Source organism: Pteronotus mesoamericanus, unplaced genomic scaffold, assembly GCF_021234165.1.
Source record: "Pteronotus mesoamericanus isolate MK-2021 breed Mesoamerican mustached bat unplaced genomic scaffold, CSHL_Meso_final contig_134, whole genome shotgun sequence".
NCBI classification, from domain to species: domain Eukaryota; kingdom Metazoa; phylum Chordata; class Mammalia; order Chiroptera; family Mormoopidae; genus Pteronotus; species Pteronotus mesoamericanus.
The window spans coordinates 293,784-311,577 of NW_026555061.1; the positions used below are offsets into that span (position 1 = coordinate 293,784).

At 54.8% G+C, this 17,794-nt stretch overlaps 2 protein-coding genes across 2 annotated transcripts in view; one reads left to right on the forward strand and one right to left on the reverse strand.

Moving 5' to 3' along the window:
- Positions 1-3,397, reverse strand: part of ERMARD (ER membrane associated RNA degradation) — a 30,578-nt gene extending 27,181 nt beyond the window's left edge. Inside the window, exons 1-2 of the mRNA XM_054595256.1 lie at positions 3,371-3,397; positions 698-866 (exon numbers count right to left, since the gene is read on the reverse strand). Of these exons, the coding sequence (XP_054451231.1) occupies positions 698-866; positions 3,371-3,376 (175 nt within the window). The 5' untranslated portion in view covers positions 3,377-3,397. The remainder of the gene's footprint in view (positions 1-697; positions 867-3,370) is intronic.
- A 158-nt stretch (positions 3,398-3,555) lies between these two features.
- On the forward strand, positions 3,556-14,351 carry DYNLT2 (dynein light chain Tctex-type 2). The gene is made up of 4 exons (XM_054594981.1): positions 3,556-3,663; positions 9,671-9,877; positions 12,435-12,593; positions 14,241-14,351. The coding sequence occupies exons 1-4, from the start codon at positions 3,556-3,558 to the stop codon at positions 14,349-14,351; spliced, it is 585 nt and encodes a 194-aa protein (XP_054450956.1).
- The last annotated feature ends 3,443 nt before the right edge of the window (positions 14,352-17,794 follow it).

Genomic DNA, 17,794 nt, shown 5'->3' on the forward strand with positions numbered 1-17,794 from the left:
GGGCCCTCACCCTTCTTCGGCGCCGCACACACTCCCTTGCGCGGTCCCACGCCTCCCCAGGGGTCCCTGCCGCCCGGCTCGGGCGCGCGCCGCCCTCCCTCCCCTCCCCCACCCCGGCGCTTTCGGACACCTTGACAAGCAGAAGCCCTGCGCACACCTGTCCTGCCCGTAAGTGTGCCCGCCCCGTAAACCCCCCCGCGGCAGGCCCGCCGGCCAGAGCACAGGCGTTTATAACTACTTCTGACTACTGCTAAACTATTGTTGTAACTATTTTTTACATCTATTGTTAAACTTCCAGGTGAACTCCCTGCTCCACAGAATGTGCAAAAACCAGTGGAAGGCATTTAAAATGACTGCGTAGTATGTCACTGGTCATTTTGCACCCTATTCATGGCTTGTATTTTCTACCCTTTCCCCCGGGCCGGCCGGCCTGGAGCTGGGATTGTGGTCCCTGCCCCCTGCCGCCCTCTGACCTCTCACTCCCACGCGTGGCCCCCTCAGCCCGGCGACCCTGCGCCTTCTGGGCTCCTGCAGCCTCGTTCCCTCTCTTTTCACCCATTTCCTTTTCCCTCCCAAGTTACGCCAGTTTAACGACATCCTCTAACCAGACGAGTGTAGCCGCCACAAGGGACGTTCCGCAGGTCAGGCCGTTTACAGGGCAAGCGCGGGCGGCGGCCGGGGTGCGGAGGGGGCATACCTGACCCTGCGGGGACCACGCACTCTGCGATTGTCCCCCAGAGCACCTCCCCGTCCCCGGTGACAATGCTCTCGACGTCGCAGCTCTCCGTGCATTCAAACCCGAGCTTGCAGATTAGGTCGTACACGGAGGGGGAGAGACAGGTGGTGACAGAATCCTCCAGCACGACCTGAAACAGACGGTAAGCGTTACTGTTTCACAGGACTGAACACGGAAGAGTGCTGACTACCCGCTTAACACGAGAACATGCTATCGTAAGAGCCGAAGGTCATCAGGCAGAGCTCTTGTTACCACTCTGTGGACGTTACGAGAGCTGTGTGGTTAAAACATTCTGATTAAATAGTGATTAAAGGTAATTTATGTAAATATTTTCAAATAACGTTTACAGATTTAAGTGTTATGAATCATAACATCCGTTCAGCATGAGTTCACAAAGGCTCTGTTTTGTGGATGGTGCATCATTCCCTTCGGCATTCCTTTCCATCCCAAAGTTATCGAAATGAGCAATTTTTAAAAATGGGGAATGGAAAAGCAGGAAATCAAGCAAAATGAACCAAATTGGAGAAAGCAGCAACCCACACCGCTCCTCCGTGAAGGCCCCTCACGCTCATCCCGCAGGACACCAGGTCACCCGGGCCTCCTTCTGCGGCGTCAGGCGGAGCGGCGCTGGCCCCAACACTGGTCGGTTCTCGCGGTGGCTCCTGGGCCGGCGGGGACCTGCTAAAGCTCCCGCCTGCGCCTGCGCAGTACCCCCGCCACCCCGCCATTCTCTGGAAGCTTCGCTGCCCTCCAGGCTGGTCGTCCGCCAGCGCCCGCAGGCCCAGCAGCTACGGAGCTGCCTAGGACACCCGTGTGAATCGCTCGGGTCCCCTCTGACTCCGCAGAGCACTGCAGGCGGCCGGGGGATGGGGGCTTCCGGTCCGCTTTCTGGCCTCTGCGTGTCACCCCTCGTCAGCCGCTGAGTGGTCCGCACGCTCCCAGCCCTTGTGAGCCCACGTCGCCCCCCACCCCACCAGTGAATCCCGAGCGCCCCCGCAAGAGTTGCCTCCAGGTGGCTGAGCAGCACCACCTCCTCCTCTGAGACCGGGTTTCAGCTCTAAGTTGAAACCCCACCCCCTTCCCGTGGCTCCCGGTGCTGGGGGAAGGGCGCTTTGGGGGATCTCTTCTCATCCTCCCAGAAGCTTTTTAACTTCTCCCGGTCCGCACACGAGTGTGGCTCGTCTCCGGGCAGATGCAGAAACACGATGCCCTACGGTCAAGTTCACATTAAAGGGACCCCTTGCATTTTTAAAAGGCGTCCGGACTCTGAGGGAATGAGCTGCGGCTGTGGAGCGCAGGCTGCAGGCAGCTTTCCCGTTTCGACGCACAGCCCATGGGCCTCTCCCGGCCACCCGAGTTGTAAGAAGCGTTCTTTTTCTGGCTGTTGAATCTCTATCAACGCAGGTGCCCTCCGCCTCAACCAAACCACAAGGTCTCAGTGCAGAGAAACCAGGTCTTACACAACTTTGTTCCCCAGCAGCATGGCCCCTCGCACGGGATGGAACAACCGGCCCGTCCTGCTCGGAGCTCCTCCGCCCTGACCCCCACCAACAGACACTCGGTTCCAGACATCGGCTTTTAGCCTAACTCCTCTGCTCACGCTGGCGTGGACTGGTAAAGACCTCGCTGTCAAATAACAGAATCCGACCGCCAATCAACATATACTAGGGGCTGCAATACGGAAACTGCCCGTCGTGACTAATCCCGTCCTGGGCACCCGTTACAAGCACGCCTGCCCCGCACGTCCGCGGGTGCGCTTCACCCGGGTCTCCTTCGGGACCTCGGAGTCTCGCCCAGGGCAGCACGGGGCGTTGCAAACCATTTCGGATCACACGGGCTTAAATTTGAGTTCGTTCTCAGAATCTTTGTACCTCTTGTCTTGAAAAAGTTACCTAAAGTATCTCAGCCTCAGTTTTAACGGCAAAGTGGTGCAAACTATTCTCCCTTCCAGCAGTACAGACAACACTTGAAGAGCCTCGGGCACGCAGGGCTCAATGGCAACTACAGCTGAGGCTAGTGATCGGAATCTGAGGTGTTGCTGCGTGAGGAAGGGAATGAGTATCATCCTCATTGCGAGGCGACCCAGAGCCCCTTCTACAGCCACTCAACGAGGCACTTAGGATTTAGTTACTTCGTGTCCACACGCCCTAAAAAGGTGAAAGATGACTTTATTGTGCAAGTGTGACCCGCAGAGGCCTTTCCACGGCGCAGGGCTGCCCACGTTGCTTGGGGTACAACGCAGATGGCCGCGGTAGGAGTTAAGCACCAGGCGATCGGAATCGCCCGCCTGCCCGACCCGGCTCCCGGCAAACAGCTTCAGGCTCCAGTAAAGACCAAGGTGTGCCCGCGTCCGCGCGCCGGGCCCCCGCGCGGCCCTTATATCGGGGAACCGAGGGGGAGTCGACCCGGGGCCGCGACAGGTTGGCGGGGGCTGCCCTTTGGAGTTAGGGCGCGCGCCCACCGTTGCGCCGGTGGCCGATGAAGGGCGGGCGTGACCCACCCGCCTCCGTCGCGGCTCCCCGGGGGCGTCGCCAACGTCTGGGATCTGGGCGGTCCCTGCCGCGCGCCCCGCCGGGGCCCACCCACCAGAAGCGCGCAAAGGGGACGCGGGTGGACAACCCCCACACGCTCTACCTCCATGACTTCCGGCTCCGAACCGCCGGCGCCGCGAGATGACGCACGCACACGCGCCCGCCCACTCCGGACCGCGCTTCCGGCTTGCGATGCGCAGGCGCGAGCCTTGCGCTCTCGCGGGAGGAGGCAGCGTCGTTTGTGGGCGGTGGTGACGAGTTGCTGGGAGTGTCGCCGAGGAGGGCGGGATGGAGAAGCGCAGCCGAAGCGGGAGGGCTCCCTCCAACCCGGTTCCTCCGCAGCCCGCGACGGCGCCTCGGAAAGAGAGAAGGCCTAGCATGTTCGAGAAGGAGTCCGTGAGTGCGCGGGCGGCGGGCTGCGCGGCCGGGAGGCAGGAGTCCCCGGTGGGGAGCGGACGCCCGCGCCGGGGCGGCGGGGCTGCGGCTCCGTAGCTCAGACTGGGCAGTTCCCGGACCGAACGAAAGCGTCCCTCCGGGCCCCAGGCTCCCCAGCCCGCACGTTTCCCGATCCCGGAGAGGGCGGCGTTGTGCCCAGAAGCTCGCGCCGTCGGTGCACCGGGCGTGCCCCCCCGACCGGAGGCCGTTGTGCGGCAGCCGCGAGGCGCGCTGCGTCCAAGGAGGAAGCCGCTCGGGGCACCGGGCGAACAAGGAGATGCCCTCATTTGAAAGACAACGGTAGACGCCGCCGTAGAAGAACGTGTCCGAAACGGATGGGAAACGCCGCTTGGTTTTACTCCAGGACAGTGAGCGCACCGACGGGTCGTTTCTCACCGGCGGGCAGCTGGCGATTCCCGCGTCCCGAGCATGGGCAGGAGTGGCCCACGCAGTTTCATCCGTATACGAATCTCGGTGTTATGCGTCCTGCAACCTTTTCCCCCGTAGCAGCACCTCAGTTTCCGTTTGTGGAGGTCGCTGGGCCCCCGCCGGATGGCGTTCTAGCGGGACGGCCTGCCACTGGCCTTCATGTCATGCCGCTGAGACCAAAGCGAGGCTGCAGAGGTGACCGGCCCGGGGCGGTTCCAGGGGGTGATGGGGAAGAATTCAAAATACGGCGACACTGAAGTGCCTCCTGCGCCTGTCTGGCCCTTCAGCCTCCCCTTTCGTTCCGTGGACTGTGTTTCCACTTAAGTTTTTGCTTGACAAGAAATCAGTTCCTACAGCTTGCAACCAGAGATTCCAAAACCTTAAACAGATTGCCAGAAATTGAAAACTTAGTCTCACTTTCGTGCATACGTTTGAGAACCTCACTTACTAGCGAGTAGCAGTTAAAAATACATTAATGGCAGAACCAAGCTCAGCTTTGTTCTAGGATTATAATTAGGCTTAATGCAAGCAAGTGCCATACAATGGGTTAAATGATTGAACTTGGGTGGTTTTAGTAGATGCAAAAAAGCGATCGACTAACTACTACGAGTGTGTCGTCTCGGGAGTCGGGGTGAAAGAGCAGGGAACTTAGGTTTTCCTGGTCTGGCCTGTCAAGGCTGAAAAACAAGCCTCAAGAGGATGAGACTTTGCAAGCTACTACATTCTACATGAAAGTTCAAGAATACTTAGAGGAATAGCAAAATATGAAGCAAATAAGGTAAAATCAGTGTCTGGTGTCACAGCTAAGTATTAGCAGACCTACCAAAAAGCAGGAAAATACAATCCAAAATAAGGACAAGAAGCAATCAGTAAATGCACCCAGACAAGATAAAAGAGAGAACTGTTATAAAAGGACACTAAAGTAGTTATTATAAAAGTTACTGTATTAACTTAGTTTTATTAAATTAAAGCACGTGCATAATTGTAAAACATTATATAACCTGTACAAGCCGGTAGAGAAAAGATTGAGCATGTTAAATCCAAATCAAACTGCTATGGATAAAAAATTAAGTCAGAGATGTAACATAACAAAGGAATTAACGGCAGATTTGACAACATGGACGAAAGATTAGCAAATCTAGAAACAGCAATGATAAAACTGGAAAAAAAATTAGGGTATATCAATAAGATAAAGGAAAGTTTCAGGCACAAATTTTATTTAATATTTTGAGTCCCCAAGTGAAGAAAGACAAAAAATATTTGAAGAATTAGCAGATGAGAAATTGCCAAACTTGATGAAAACTATAACCCCACAAATCCAAGAAGCTCATTGAACTAGCAAAAGAAAAACAATCTGCTTAAAATCAGTGATTCAAAACTTCAAAAGCAAATAGAAAACATTTTAAGTACAGAAGAGCAAAGATGAAATGACAAGAATTCCCATTAGAAGAAAATGCAAGGCAGAAGACACTTGAGTTATCTTTGAATTTCTGAAGATGCTTCATAAAGTACATTTATAGGTGAAAAACGCCCCCAGATCTGACCAATGTGGCTCTATTGTTTGGGTGTCATCCTGCTAAGTGAAAGGTTGCCACTTCCTGGTCAGGGCACAGGCCTGGGTTTTGGATTTGGTCCCTGTGTATCAGAGGTGACTGTTCAATGTTTCTCTTTTTCTCCCTCCCCCTCTCTCTGAAAATAAATAAAATCTTTTAAGTATACCAACCTAGAATTCCATGCTTATGGAGAATATCTTTCAAAAACAGACAAAATGATAAGGTTTTTCAGACATGAAAAATAATTCATCAACAGACCTATACTCAGAAATGTCAGAGGAAGTGCTTTAAACAAAAGGGATTTGATATGAGATGTAAATGTAGACAGAGAGCACTAGGAGTGGGGAATGTTCATAGCTGTATAGATTTTCCTTATTTTTAAATTTATTAGAGATAACATTAAATCCAAAGTAATAACATAATGGTTTTATAGCACATAGGCCTATGAGGTGGGAGGAGAGGGAGGGAGTACATTGTTGTGTAATGTGACTTGAAGGTGGACTGTGATAAATTAAAAATACACAGTTAGCCCTAAAACCACCACCAGGAAAGTATAAAGCTAGTGGTTTAGCAAGTGACAGAATAGAATTGTTAAAAATACTTAATTCAAAAGAAAGCATAGAAAGTACAGGAAACAAGCAGATGGGACAAATAGGAAACATACTGAATTACAGAAATCATGTTAACCATATTAAATATAAACAGCTAAATTAAAATTTGGAGGTTGTTGGGCTAGTTATAAAAGCAAGATGAAACTATACTGTCTGCAAGAAACACTTTAAAGGCACAAATAGGTTAAGGAATGAAAAGGATGAAGAAAGGTATACCATGTGAACACTGATCAAAAGAAAGCTGGAATGCCTAAGTTAATATCAGAGAAGGTACATTTCTAAATAAAGAATATGAGAGAGAAAAGGATCATTTTATTATCTAAGGTCAGCTCATTAGAAGGACATAATCTTAAATGTTTATGCACCTAAGATTAGAGCTTTGAAATACAGAAAGCAAAAGTTCACGTATTTCTTGCACAGACATCCATGATTACAGTTGTAAACTCCAACAGATGTTTCTCAATCAATAGAACAAGCAAACAAAAAAAAAAAACAACTAAGAATATAAAAGACGGATAGTACTATAACACAACTACAACTATGGGACTGCTGTAGAATACTCCATGCAACTGCAGTTGAATAAATGTTCTTTGAAAGTACACAGGAAATATTACTAAGATGTCTTGGGACATAAGACAAGTTCCAATGACTTTTAAATGAATTCAGATAATATAAAGAACATTCTCGTTACAACATAAATTAGAAATCAGTATCAGAAAGATATATGGAAAATCATAAATCATCTGAAAACTAAATGATACACTCTTAACCCATGGGTAAAAGAAGGGAAAAAAAAAGGTTTGAATGAAAATGAAAAACATGAAAAATTGTAGGGTGTAGCTAAAGCAATACATGAGGAAATTTATTGCTTTAAATACCTATATTAGATTTTAAATCAATATTTAAACCATCAGCTGATAATGAGAAAACAAAGTAAGCAAAAGGGAGGTAATGAAAACAAGTGGAAATTAATACTAAACAAAAACATTAGAGCAAATGAAACCCACGATATTGTGGAAAAAATGAAGTTGATAGACTTCCTGCCCAGATGTTGACAGACATAACTTGTGGGTCAGATCCGACACAGCCTGTTCTCATCTGGGCCACGAGCTACGAGTGGCGTATGCATTTTCATAGGTTACTTTAAAAGAATGGAGGGTGTTGAGGGAGGAAGGGAGGGAAAAGGGGGCAAGAGGAGAATCGGCAAAGACCGTATCTAGCCAGCAATGCCTCAAATACTGAAAAACGAAAAGCTGGTCAGCTCTTGCTCAAGCCGGGCTACTCAGGGAAAAATAGAGATAGCTTATTAATACGAAGCAGGAAGGAGGGGGCACTACAGACCCAATAAATGTTAAAAAGATGAGAAGGAAATACTGCAACTAAGGATGACCATATGTTTGGGCCCCCCCCCCCCACAATGGCTCTAGTGGCTCTTAGTTGTCTTCAACTTCATTTGAAACAATTAGGATGTATTGTGACAGCTGTTGTATCAGTGTGCATTAAAAAACCCCTCAAAAATGGTGAATTTTTGTGTAGCTATTTTAATATTGAAGATGAAAGAAGATATGCAATGCTTTTGGCATATTATGCTTTATTATTTCAAGAAAGGTGAAAACAAAACAAACACAACAAAAGATTTGTGCAGTGCGCAGGGAAGGTGCTGTGACTGATCGAATGTGTCCGAAGTGGTTTGTGAAGTGTCTTGGTACTATTGACATTTTGGCCAAATCCTTTGCTGTGAGGATGTCTTATTCCTTGGAAGATGGTTAGCAGCACCACTGGCCTCTACCCACTGGAAACCAATAGCAGGGGATAGCCACATACTCAAAATACCCAAATCAATAAAGTTATTGGTGAAAATGAAAAATGTGTCTTTATTTTACGGGGAAAAACGTAACAGACTTGGCTAACCCAAAATGTGGAAGTATTTATTTAGAAAAATCAAGAGGTAATAAACATTAAAATTAATAAAGTTTTAACAGCTGGTACAACAGTGGTTCTACATCAAAACAACTCCTAAAAACATAAAATGTATATTTAAATTAAAGCGAGCATCAAAATAAGTTGAAAGAGAGTAGTGTTAACATAATTACTTGGAAATAAAGCATTATTATATAAGTTCAGAGGTAAAGCATATTCCTAGTTAGAAGAACTATTACAAGGTTATGAAGTTACTTCTAGTTAACATCATTTGCAGAAAGTAGTATAAAGTTACTACCCTCTGGCCCAGATCGCCCTTCAGTCTTTCCGCCACACAGCAGCCAGCATGATCTTTGGAAGCTGGAATTTACAACCGCATTCATTTGCTTAATCCTCCGCATGGCTTCCTATTGTTCTGAGAACAAAATCCAAGCTCCTCCCCGTTCCGTGCTCCACAGCAGCCCTGCGGGTCCGCTCCTTGGTGACCTCTCCGACCTCTCCGGCCCCATCAGGTTGGCCTCGCGTCGGACGCTGGGACCTCACCTCTTCTCGGGCTCGTCAGTTCTTGCTGTGAGGTCTTGCCCTTCCTAGTCCCTGTCCCTTTTCGAGTTTCCCTGGGTCCTACATCAGGGTGGGCTCCGCTGAGGGCTCTGAGCCTGCCCCTCGGCTGGTGTCTGTCAAGTCACGCGCCTTTATTTTTTAGCTGTCACCACTGTTCCAATGAGGTTATTCACCCCCGAACACTCCTCTGCTGCCCGCAGCCCTCCTCCCCCCGCACGCAACTCCGGGAACGGGGCGTCCTGGATCGGGGCGGGGGCCAGGCCCACGGTGGACGCCTGGCGTTGTGGCGAGGCTCCACTGCGCTTCAGTGCCCAGGGTGTCGGTCTGGGCCGCCTCAGGCTCTGAGCAGATGCTTCCTCAGCGGGTGCCGACTGTCCCAGAAGACGTGCGGGTGCCAAAAGGCAGAGAAGCGTGTACCTACCAGACAGTACGCTTACCTTTTCAGCTTCAGGCTTATGAAAGTGTTGCTGAAATGATTGTATTATTTATTCAAAGATAAAAGTAAAATGAGACGATGAAGAATAAATATTTTCGTAACCTCAGGGCACAGAACACGGAAGGTGGTCCTTGCACACCTTGCGTGTCTCGTAGCCGCCCGGGTGCCCCCTCTGGGGGACAGTCTCCTAGCTCGTTTGCATCTTCTGTGGATAGTCTCAGTTATATGCGTGTTAATTTGTGTGTGATAACATATGATAGCGAGGTATTCCTTTTTCTTTACCAAGTTGACAGCAAGGGGTGAGTCAGTCAGTCTAGGACTTAACAACCACGTCGTCACACGGTGTAATAATGGACTTCCAAGCGTCATGTCAGCCTGTCCCGTTCCACCCAGGCTCTTACGTCTAAAATTTCATTTTACAATTAAAAAAAATCACCCGCCTCACCTGTGTCTCCCAGTATGCACAGATTTTGAGGGAGAGACTGCGAGATTCGTTGCACGAGGTCCAGTACGTGGAGCCCCCACTGGACGACTCGGCGGCCGACTTGGGGAAGGAGTGGAAGAGCACCCTGGCCCGGCTGAGGTTCGCCAACACCTACCGGATGGAGCCGCCGGTGAAGTTCCGGGCCCACTCGGTGGAAACCAAAGTCCAGCAGATACTAAAGGCAGGTGGCCAGGCCCGTGTGAAAGCAGTGTCTCCGCTTTGGGGGCGGGTGAACTGCCCTCGGGTGGACGGCAGTGTGGCTGTCCTGTCCATTTCCCTGTTTTAATAACTTCTTTAAAAAAGATTTTATTTATCTTTAGAGAGAGGGGAAGGGAGGGAAAGAGAGGGAGAGAAACACCCCGGTGTGGCGGCCTCTCCCACGCCCTCCGTGGAGGCCCTGGCCCGCGCCCAGGCCTGGGCCCCGACCGGGAATGGAACCGGCGACCCTTTGCTTCGCAGGCGGCGCTCCGTCCACGGAGCCCCCCAGCCGGGGCCCTGGTTGGTTTTTTATAGCCCTTCTCCAAAAGTATGAGAGTACTTCGTAGCCAGTAATTTCCACATGGAGGCCATGAGCTACATTAAATGCAGTAGGTTTTTATTATTTCATTTGGCTCCTAGTTACCCATAAAGTATTTACCCGCCTGGTTCCATGTTTCTCCTGTAACTGGAGACATGAGTAACAAAGGACACACTGAACGTGTGTGTGTGTCTGTGTGTGTGTGTGTGTGTGTGTGAGAGAGGGAGGGAGGGAGAACCGGGCCCTGACTGCGCTGAACCGGCCGCAGCCTGGCCGTGGGGGGGTTTCCTCCCTCACACTGACTGGGGGGTGGGGCTCACGTACGACACCCATCCGACCTCAGACCTGGATTCCAGGCTCCTTCAAAGTGCGTCTCGGTGTCACCCTGATGTTGGCCCCAGCGCTGGTCGCACTAGTTTGGGGGCCTGGAGGCTACATTGTTCAGATGGAAAGGATTCTCTTCACCGTCTTCCTGACAAAGGATCGAACTACAGATTTTTTTGTAACAGGAAGTTTGCTTGAGGCACCGGCTTTCTGAATGCCCTTTGCCTCTTTGGTCTCCAGGTGGGGCCCCGTGTGCGCGGCTTCTGGCACCCAGACGCCCGCCAGCAGGCCCCCAGCCTGGCCGCCCCGCCAAGTGGCCCTTGTGTGAAGACCCCCTCGGGGCGGCAGGGTGCGCTCCTGCCGGACCCGCTGGTGCGGGCGGGCCGCTGGGAAGAAAGCCCGGCCTCAGTTCAGCGTGCACCGGTGGTGCCTGCCCCTTTAATTCTTCAAGGGAATGGGCTTTTACGAACACGGAACAGCAGTTAGGCGACTCGCCCTCCAGGTTCCCCTCACGATCACACACACAGATGCGTCTACACGGAACGAGTGGCTGTCAGGCCACGTTTGGTGAAGGTGTTACAGCTCACGGCGTCAGGAAGTGAAGAAATTCGACTCAATGCAATCCAACAAAACACTCACCGCGTACCTTCTTCCCTGATCTAAACTAACTGCGAGCGTGCGGGGTGTGAGAGGGTGCAGTTCGGTGTGGCCCCTCAGCCCCGCCATGCGGCCCGAGTTCCGACTCACGGGCTGCAGCAGGGTTTCACGTCGTAGTTACACGGCAACCTAGAGGCTTCCAGGACGGGGCTGGGGGCGGCTCGCGGGGTGTGCGGGTGGGTGGCCGGGGGCTCAGTGAGGCCGGGGTCCCCGAACGCCCTTCTAGACACAGAAATAGATCATCTTGATGGAGATTGTGGGTGTCTTCCCCCAGGCGGTGCCGTCATTTACGTGGAAAGGAGCCCTGAGGGTCCTGGCCAGCGCGGCTCAGTGGGCGCGTCAGCCCCTGTGCGGAAGGGGGGGCTCTGACGCCCGGCCAGGGCGTGCGCCCGGGTTGCGGGCTCAGTGCCCCGTTGGCGGGCGGGTGGGGAGCAACCGATTAATTGACATTCCTCTCTCACATTGATGTTTCCCGCCCTCTCTAAAATCAATATTTCAGAAAACTTTTACAGAGCCCTTAGGTAGATAAAACATGTTAGGCAGATTCAGAAGAGAGAGGGGCTGTTGGGAATTGTCCAAAAGAGATGCACAGCCAAGTGCCTGAGGGAAAGAAATGCCTGTAGACCCAGCTTTAGACCCGGAAGTGTTCCAGAAGGGCACCCAACCAGCGGGGCTCGCTCTTTGGTTTTACATGCCCATAGGATCGGCCAGGAGCCCACCTGTTACCGCTCAGCACCCGGAACACTGGCTAATTTATCTCGGGCACCAGTCAGTCATTCAGCGGCATGTGCCCCCCCCCCCCCACCCCGCTGGGTGGTCCGGGTCTGCGTGCTCCTTGGCCCCCACCGGCCTCCCGGCTGCACGTCGGTCGTCAGCAACTGTGATGAGAGACTGATTTCCTGGGCCTTCTGGAGGCCGTGGGGGGAGGTTAGGCAGAGGTGGGCCTGGCCGGCGGGACGGCGCAAGAAGCTGGTGCCGCTCGGGCCTGAGGAGCCCTTGGCCGTTCGATAGCGTGATCCCGTGAGGGGAACTCACAGCTTAGTGGAGAGTAATTGGACATAATTAAAAACCACACTAAGTTTTCGTCAAAATTGTTACTGAAAGAAATTGTAAAGCATACGTGCATTTATATTATTTGGTTAAAAAGTTACATGTATTACTTAGACATGTGTTTTTTACTTGAATCTTCAGAAAATATTTGGTTAGAATTAATTTTTTTAACTTTTCACATTTTTTAAAGGAATGTCTTAAAGATGTGAAATATGACGATAAAGTGTTCTCTCGGCTGTCGCTTCAGTTAGCGGACTGCATATTGTTAGCGATCAAAGAGTTTGGGTACCAGCGCTATAAGTTCATTATAAAGGTATTATTTATTCAAAAGACTGGTCAGGCAATAAATGTAAGTACCCGCCAACCCCCCCCCCCGCCGCCGTTGCTTCGAGCCGTAGGGTCTGTCCTCTCGGGTGACGTGGGCGTCTCTCAGCCTCGAGGTGCCGGCGGTGATGGCCCCACGTGGCAGCACCTGGGGGCCCCGCAGTGACACGGCCACTGGGCTGCATTTATGGGCTTTTGCTGTAAATCACTGGAAAAATACCTAGAAATGACAATTTCGTCCTAATAGCTTATTAAGTTGTACAGATAGCCTGTTTCTCAGTCACGCCTGATCTGACCACTTAATGCCACTTAGTGATTCACTGCCCGGTCAGTGCATTTGAGGCATGAGGGGGTGTGAGCCATCGGTGAAGGAATGAAGGCATGAATCCCGCGGCACGGCCTGACTCCCGGAGTCTTCACTCCCGTCAAGGGGGGCGCGCCGCGGCCTGGAGTTGGGGAGAACCCAGGGGCGCGGCAGTGGGACAGCCGGGCGCGGGCAGGGGCCGGGCGGTGAAGCCCGCCTGCCGGAGGGACTGAGGGGCTGACGGTGTTCCCACCGTTAGCAGAGTCCGGCGTTCCTGACAGACACGGATGCAGCCCCGCGGGCCGGCAGGGCCCTGAGCTGTCGGCTGGGCCCGGCCCCGCCCAGGCCCCGAGGCTGCCCCCGGGGCGCACGGCCCTGCAGGCCCTGGCGGCGCCCGGGGGGGCGGGGGGGCGGGGGTGAGGGGGCTGAGGGCCTCGGGGGCCAGGAGGCTCCTGTGGGGCCGCCAGTGTGCAGCGGGGGCCGCCAAGGTCGGCGGCGAGCAGAGGCCCAGACGCTCACGGGGTCCCCTGGGGACTGGGGCCGGGAGGACCTGGGCACCGGATGCGGAGGAGAGCCCGGCCGCGCCCCGGGACCGGGGCGCACAGACACGCTGGCCGGGAGGCCGTCCCCCACCGCGGACAAGCCTGGTCTTTCCGTTGGACTCGCCCGGGGGCTGGCAGCTGCCTGGAGGTTCCGCAGGCCCTGGGGCCTGGGCCCCACGTCTGACGGGTGGTGCTGGTGGCTGGCAGGGCCTGGGCCCACAGGGGGGCCGCCACCCCCGGGGAGCAAGGGCCCCCTGCACGTGGGGCCTCCTCCCAGCGCCTCAGGAAGGCGCGGGCAGAGGGCCTCCCGGGACCGGCCCGGAAGGTGCCCGCCGCCGCGTTCCTGTGCACGAGCGGGTCCCGTGGCAGCGGGCACCCAGGCGGGTGGCCAGGCGCGCGCTGTGGCCGCGTCCAGTGCCCCGCAGGACAGTGGCGTGGCCAGGCCTCGTGCGGGGATCAGGATGTTCGCGCTGCGGTGCCAAGGTGCCGGGCAGCGCGTTTCCTCCCAGAGGAGGTCCCAGTGGCTCAGCTGAAACTCCTTCAAGGGCGGGGGAGGCGCTCGCTGGGGGGCGGACAGCAGCAGAGCCGGGCGGCGCCTGTGGCCGGCTTGGGGTGGGGCGGCTCTCCCCGCAGATGGCCGCCGGCGGTGGCCAGAGAGAGGCCGGCCTGGGGCATCGCTGGGAAGCCCCTCAGGACACAGTGCTCACTAGCTGTAACTTTCCAATGTGCTGATGCATCTTTAAAAAAAAAAAAATCAAATGTGTAGGCTTTAAAAATCACATCTTAACACCTTTAATCTGAAGTTAATGTTTAAAAATGTCTCCAGGTCGCCAGCCAGTGGATCTGGGATGTCGCGTGGGACAGCTGGGTGGCAGCGAAACATGAGACAGAGACCTACGTGGCCTTGGCCTTGGTGTTTGCTCTTTATTGTGAATGACTCGTTTGAACAACGTTCACGTCCCCACTTCTCACAGACGTGGAATTTATAGATTTGTGAGTCTCAGCAGTTTTGATGAGTCATGTTTTTCTCCCCAATTAAAGTGTCTTAAATGTATTCTTTTAACAAATAAAAGCTGCATTTTTACCTTTGTACTTCAGTTATCATATTTATTAATACTCTATAACCTGGAAATAGCAAAGGCATGTCCCTAGATGGATACATGAACGCTTAGAGTGGAGTAGAGGACGGGAGAGCTGCCGTCGTCAGACTTAGGAAAATCAGAACCGGCTGCAGGAAACCACGGCGCAGCCTCGTCGTGGCCGCCCTGCGGTGTCACGCCAGGTCAACGTTAGGGTAGATTTTGGACAGTGTCCGCGGGCACACGTCTTTTGAGTGGTGCCGTCATACCTCGCAGGCATTCTTTAGAGAGTTTTAAAGAGAAATGCAAAAATATGTAAACCTTCCCTAACTAAGCCCCACTCCCCAGTCAAAACGCTCACAAACGTGTGGTCCTTCTGTTGGTGAGTCTGCCAGGCTCTCCTTAGATGCCAGGTCCGTAACCTCCTGTGATTGTTTTCTAAGGAAGAGGAGGCCATGTTTCACAGGCTCTGGACCAGGACCCGGGTTCCCTTGCCTTCGTGCTCACCCCCCAGACTCCCGCATCCGTCTGCATATGTGACAGGATCCGGTCCCGTTCCGTGGCGAGACTGGCCCCCCAGGTGCCGGGGCGGAGGCAGAGCCCAGCCTCCCTGAGCACGTGGCCACGTGGAGAGCCCGGTGTTCTTGCAGCAGCAAGGCCAGGGCTGGGCTCGGCAGGGGAGCGGGCCCCCCGACGGGGCTTCTGCAACCCACGCGGCTTTCGCAGTCACAGCTGTGCGTGGCGAAGCAGTGCTGCAACGGGGGTCCCACAGGAGTACCGGGGGCCCAGGCCCCTGTCACCCCGTGACACAGGCCCGCAGCAGGACAGGGGCCCATAGGCTGGGTCGGCCACGCCCTGCAGGCTCTGGACTGGGAGCAGCGGCTGCAGCACGTGGCCAAGGGGGTGGCGGCCTTTCCGTGGGTGTGGGCGTGCAGATGTGCGCGCAACCCAATTGCCCAGGGACGCCTTTGTCGGAACCGGCCGCCTCCCAGCCGCGCGCACTGCGCAGGCAGACCCGGAGACGCGGCGGGTCTGGCTCCGGGTCAGTCGCAACGAGGCAGGCGCGTGAGGTTTTGGTTTCCCAGTGCATGCAAGAGTCACACTTGCCCTGTGGTCTATCAAGTGTGCAACAGCATGCTGTCAAAACAAACAAACAATGTGCTTACCTTAATTAAAAAATACTTTATTGCTAAAAATTGCTGGCCATCATGGGAGCCTTCTTTTTGCCAGTGGAGGGTGTGGCTTCGATGCTGATGAAAACACTACCTACAAAGCACGATAGATCTACCCAGCGCAACAAGGGAGGTATGTGTGCACTCAGAACTCGGGACGCCACGTCAGACCTAATGCACAGCGAAAATACCCATTGGCGGAATAACCTAGAAACAGGACGAGGGGAAGGTAGAGGTGAGTTTTCTTCCACGTCCGTGTGACAGTGGCCTGGATGATCCAGGACTGAGAATTCCATCCAGCACAGCAGACATGTGATAGTTGTAGCTTCACGAATCTTCAAAACAGTTAGCAGTGGCTACCTTGCTGTAGAAAAGATTAGTAATTACAAACCATCCGGCAGCCAGGACTCAGAGTCCTTATTTGCATGAGGACAGACCAATCGGGGCTCCCGGGAGACTTGTTTTTATAAGCCCGCACCCCTCTTGTGCGGGGCACCGTCTTTCCACGGGAGACAGCGCTTTCCTGGCCAGGGCTGGACCCCTGGGTCGATGCCTGAGCTTCCCGAGGCCGCGCGTTTCACAGTGGGGCCGCTGCACCGTCGGCAGGTGGCGCTGCCGAGCCACCCTAGGCAGCAGGCCTCGTAACTGGGCCCTTTGCACTGTGCTCCGAATTGGGGTCCTGCGGTGCTGAATGGACACCAATGACCTTCAGTTGACAGGTTCTTGGGAGGGAAGTGGGGGTTGGTCTGCCTGAATCTTCAGTCGTTGGTGATGCCGCTTTGGCCCTGACACGAGTGGGAGGTCGCGAGAGGGCCAGCCGGCGGCCGAGGCGCTGTTCGCAATCACGCCACGGGCCGAAATAACCCCTTTTCTACAGAGTGTAAGCAAAAATAATGAAAGGGAAGCCATACCGACCTCTAAATGCAGGAACATTCTCTCCTGTCCCCAGTCACCTACATTCTAACATCGTAAAGTGTGTGCCGTGGGGTCAGCCTGAAGAAGCTCCTGACTCCGCCTCGTCACTGCTGTCCCCGGCTTAAGGTTCAGTGCCTGAGGGTTTTGGTTGTTTTTTTTTAAATGAAGTCCCAGAAGTGACTAAGTGCGGCCTAAAAGGTTAGACTGGTAATAAACCCAGTTCCCAGGAAACAGCTCCCGTTCTCTGGATGCATTTGATGGGCCCACGGTGCCCTCTAAAAGAATCCTGAAGATTCAGCATTTCTCCCCATTTTACAGATGAGGAAAGAGGTCAAGTGATTGTCAAGGCTGGTGTGAACGTGGAGCCAGAACCCAAACATCACCGTGGCCCCCAAAGTCCTGCGGCTGTTGCAGTGCCCCCGTCGGAGCCGCGTTAGGGAGCCGCCGGCAGCCCCGCGGCTGCTGTCTCTCCGTCCAGCCCCGCGGGCAGGCTGTCTTCCGTCCCGGCTGCTGCAAGAACTACATGCAGCTCAGCACATACTCTCCGATGCAGGCGGAATTTCAGCGCCTTTACGCTTTACGATTTGCGCACCCGCTGCGGTGGACGTGGCGAGTCCACATCGCAGGGCAGGTGGCTCGGGGGCTGCAGACCGGCGCGCCAGCGGAGAACAAAGGCGGGCAGGGGGCGGCCGTGAGGCCGGGGCCAGGAAGACCGCGGCGGGAGCCTCCTGGGCCCGCGCCAGGGGGAGGGCGGGGGAGGGGAGGGGAGCGCGGGGGAGGGGAGGGAGGGCGGGGGAGGGAGGGGAGGGGACCCCGGGGCTGACGTGCGGCTGGGCCGGGCCGGGGGCGCGGGCCGGGGGCGGGGCCGGGCGGGGGGCGCGGCGGGAGGTGGGGCGGCGCGTCGCGGGGAGCGCGGCTGGCGGCGGGGTGTGCGCGGCGCAGGAGCGCGGGCTGCGGGAGCGGCGGGCGGCGGCAGCCGAGGGCGGAGCGGCTGCTGGGCGGCCGGAGCGGCGGCGCGGGGAGCGGGGGCCCAGCGGGGCCGAGCGGCAGCGGAGCCGGCCCGGCGGGCGGCGCGCGGCGCTGGCGGCGGCCATGGCGGTGGCGGCGGCGGCGCTGGCGGCCCGCGGGGCGCGCGGCGGGAGGGGCCGGCCCCCGGGCGGCGGGCGGGCGGAGGGGGCGGGGCCGGGGCGGCGGGCGGCCCGCGCGGCGGTGGC

What these genes read in the sequence shown, in the direction of transcription:
- DYNLT2 (XM_054594981.1), top strand. Translation starts at nt 3,556, where the DNA reads ATGGAGAAGCGCAGCCGAAGCGGGAGGGCTCCCTCCAACCCGGTTCCT. An exon ending in GCATGTTCGAGAAGGAGTCC is followed by an intron (nt 3,664 to 9,670) that starts GTGAGTGCGCGG and finishes TGTGTCTCCCAG; the next exon opens with TATGCACAGATTTTGAGGGA. An exon ending in AAGTCCAGCAGATACTAAAG is followed by an intron (nt 9,878 to 12,434) that starts GCAGGTGGCCAG and finishes CATTTTTTAAAG; the next exon opens with GAATGTCTTAAAGATGTGAA.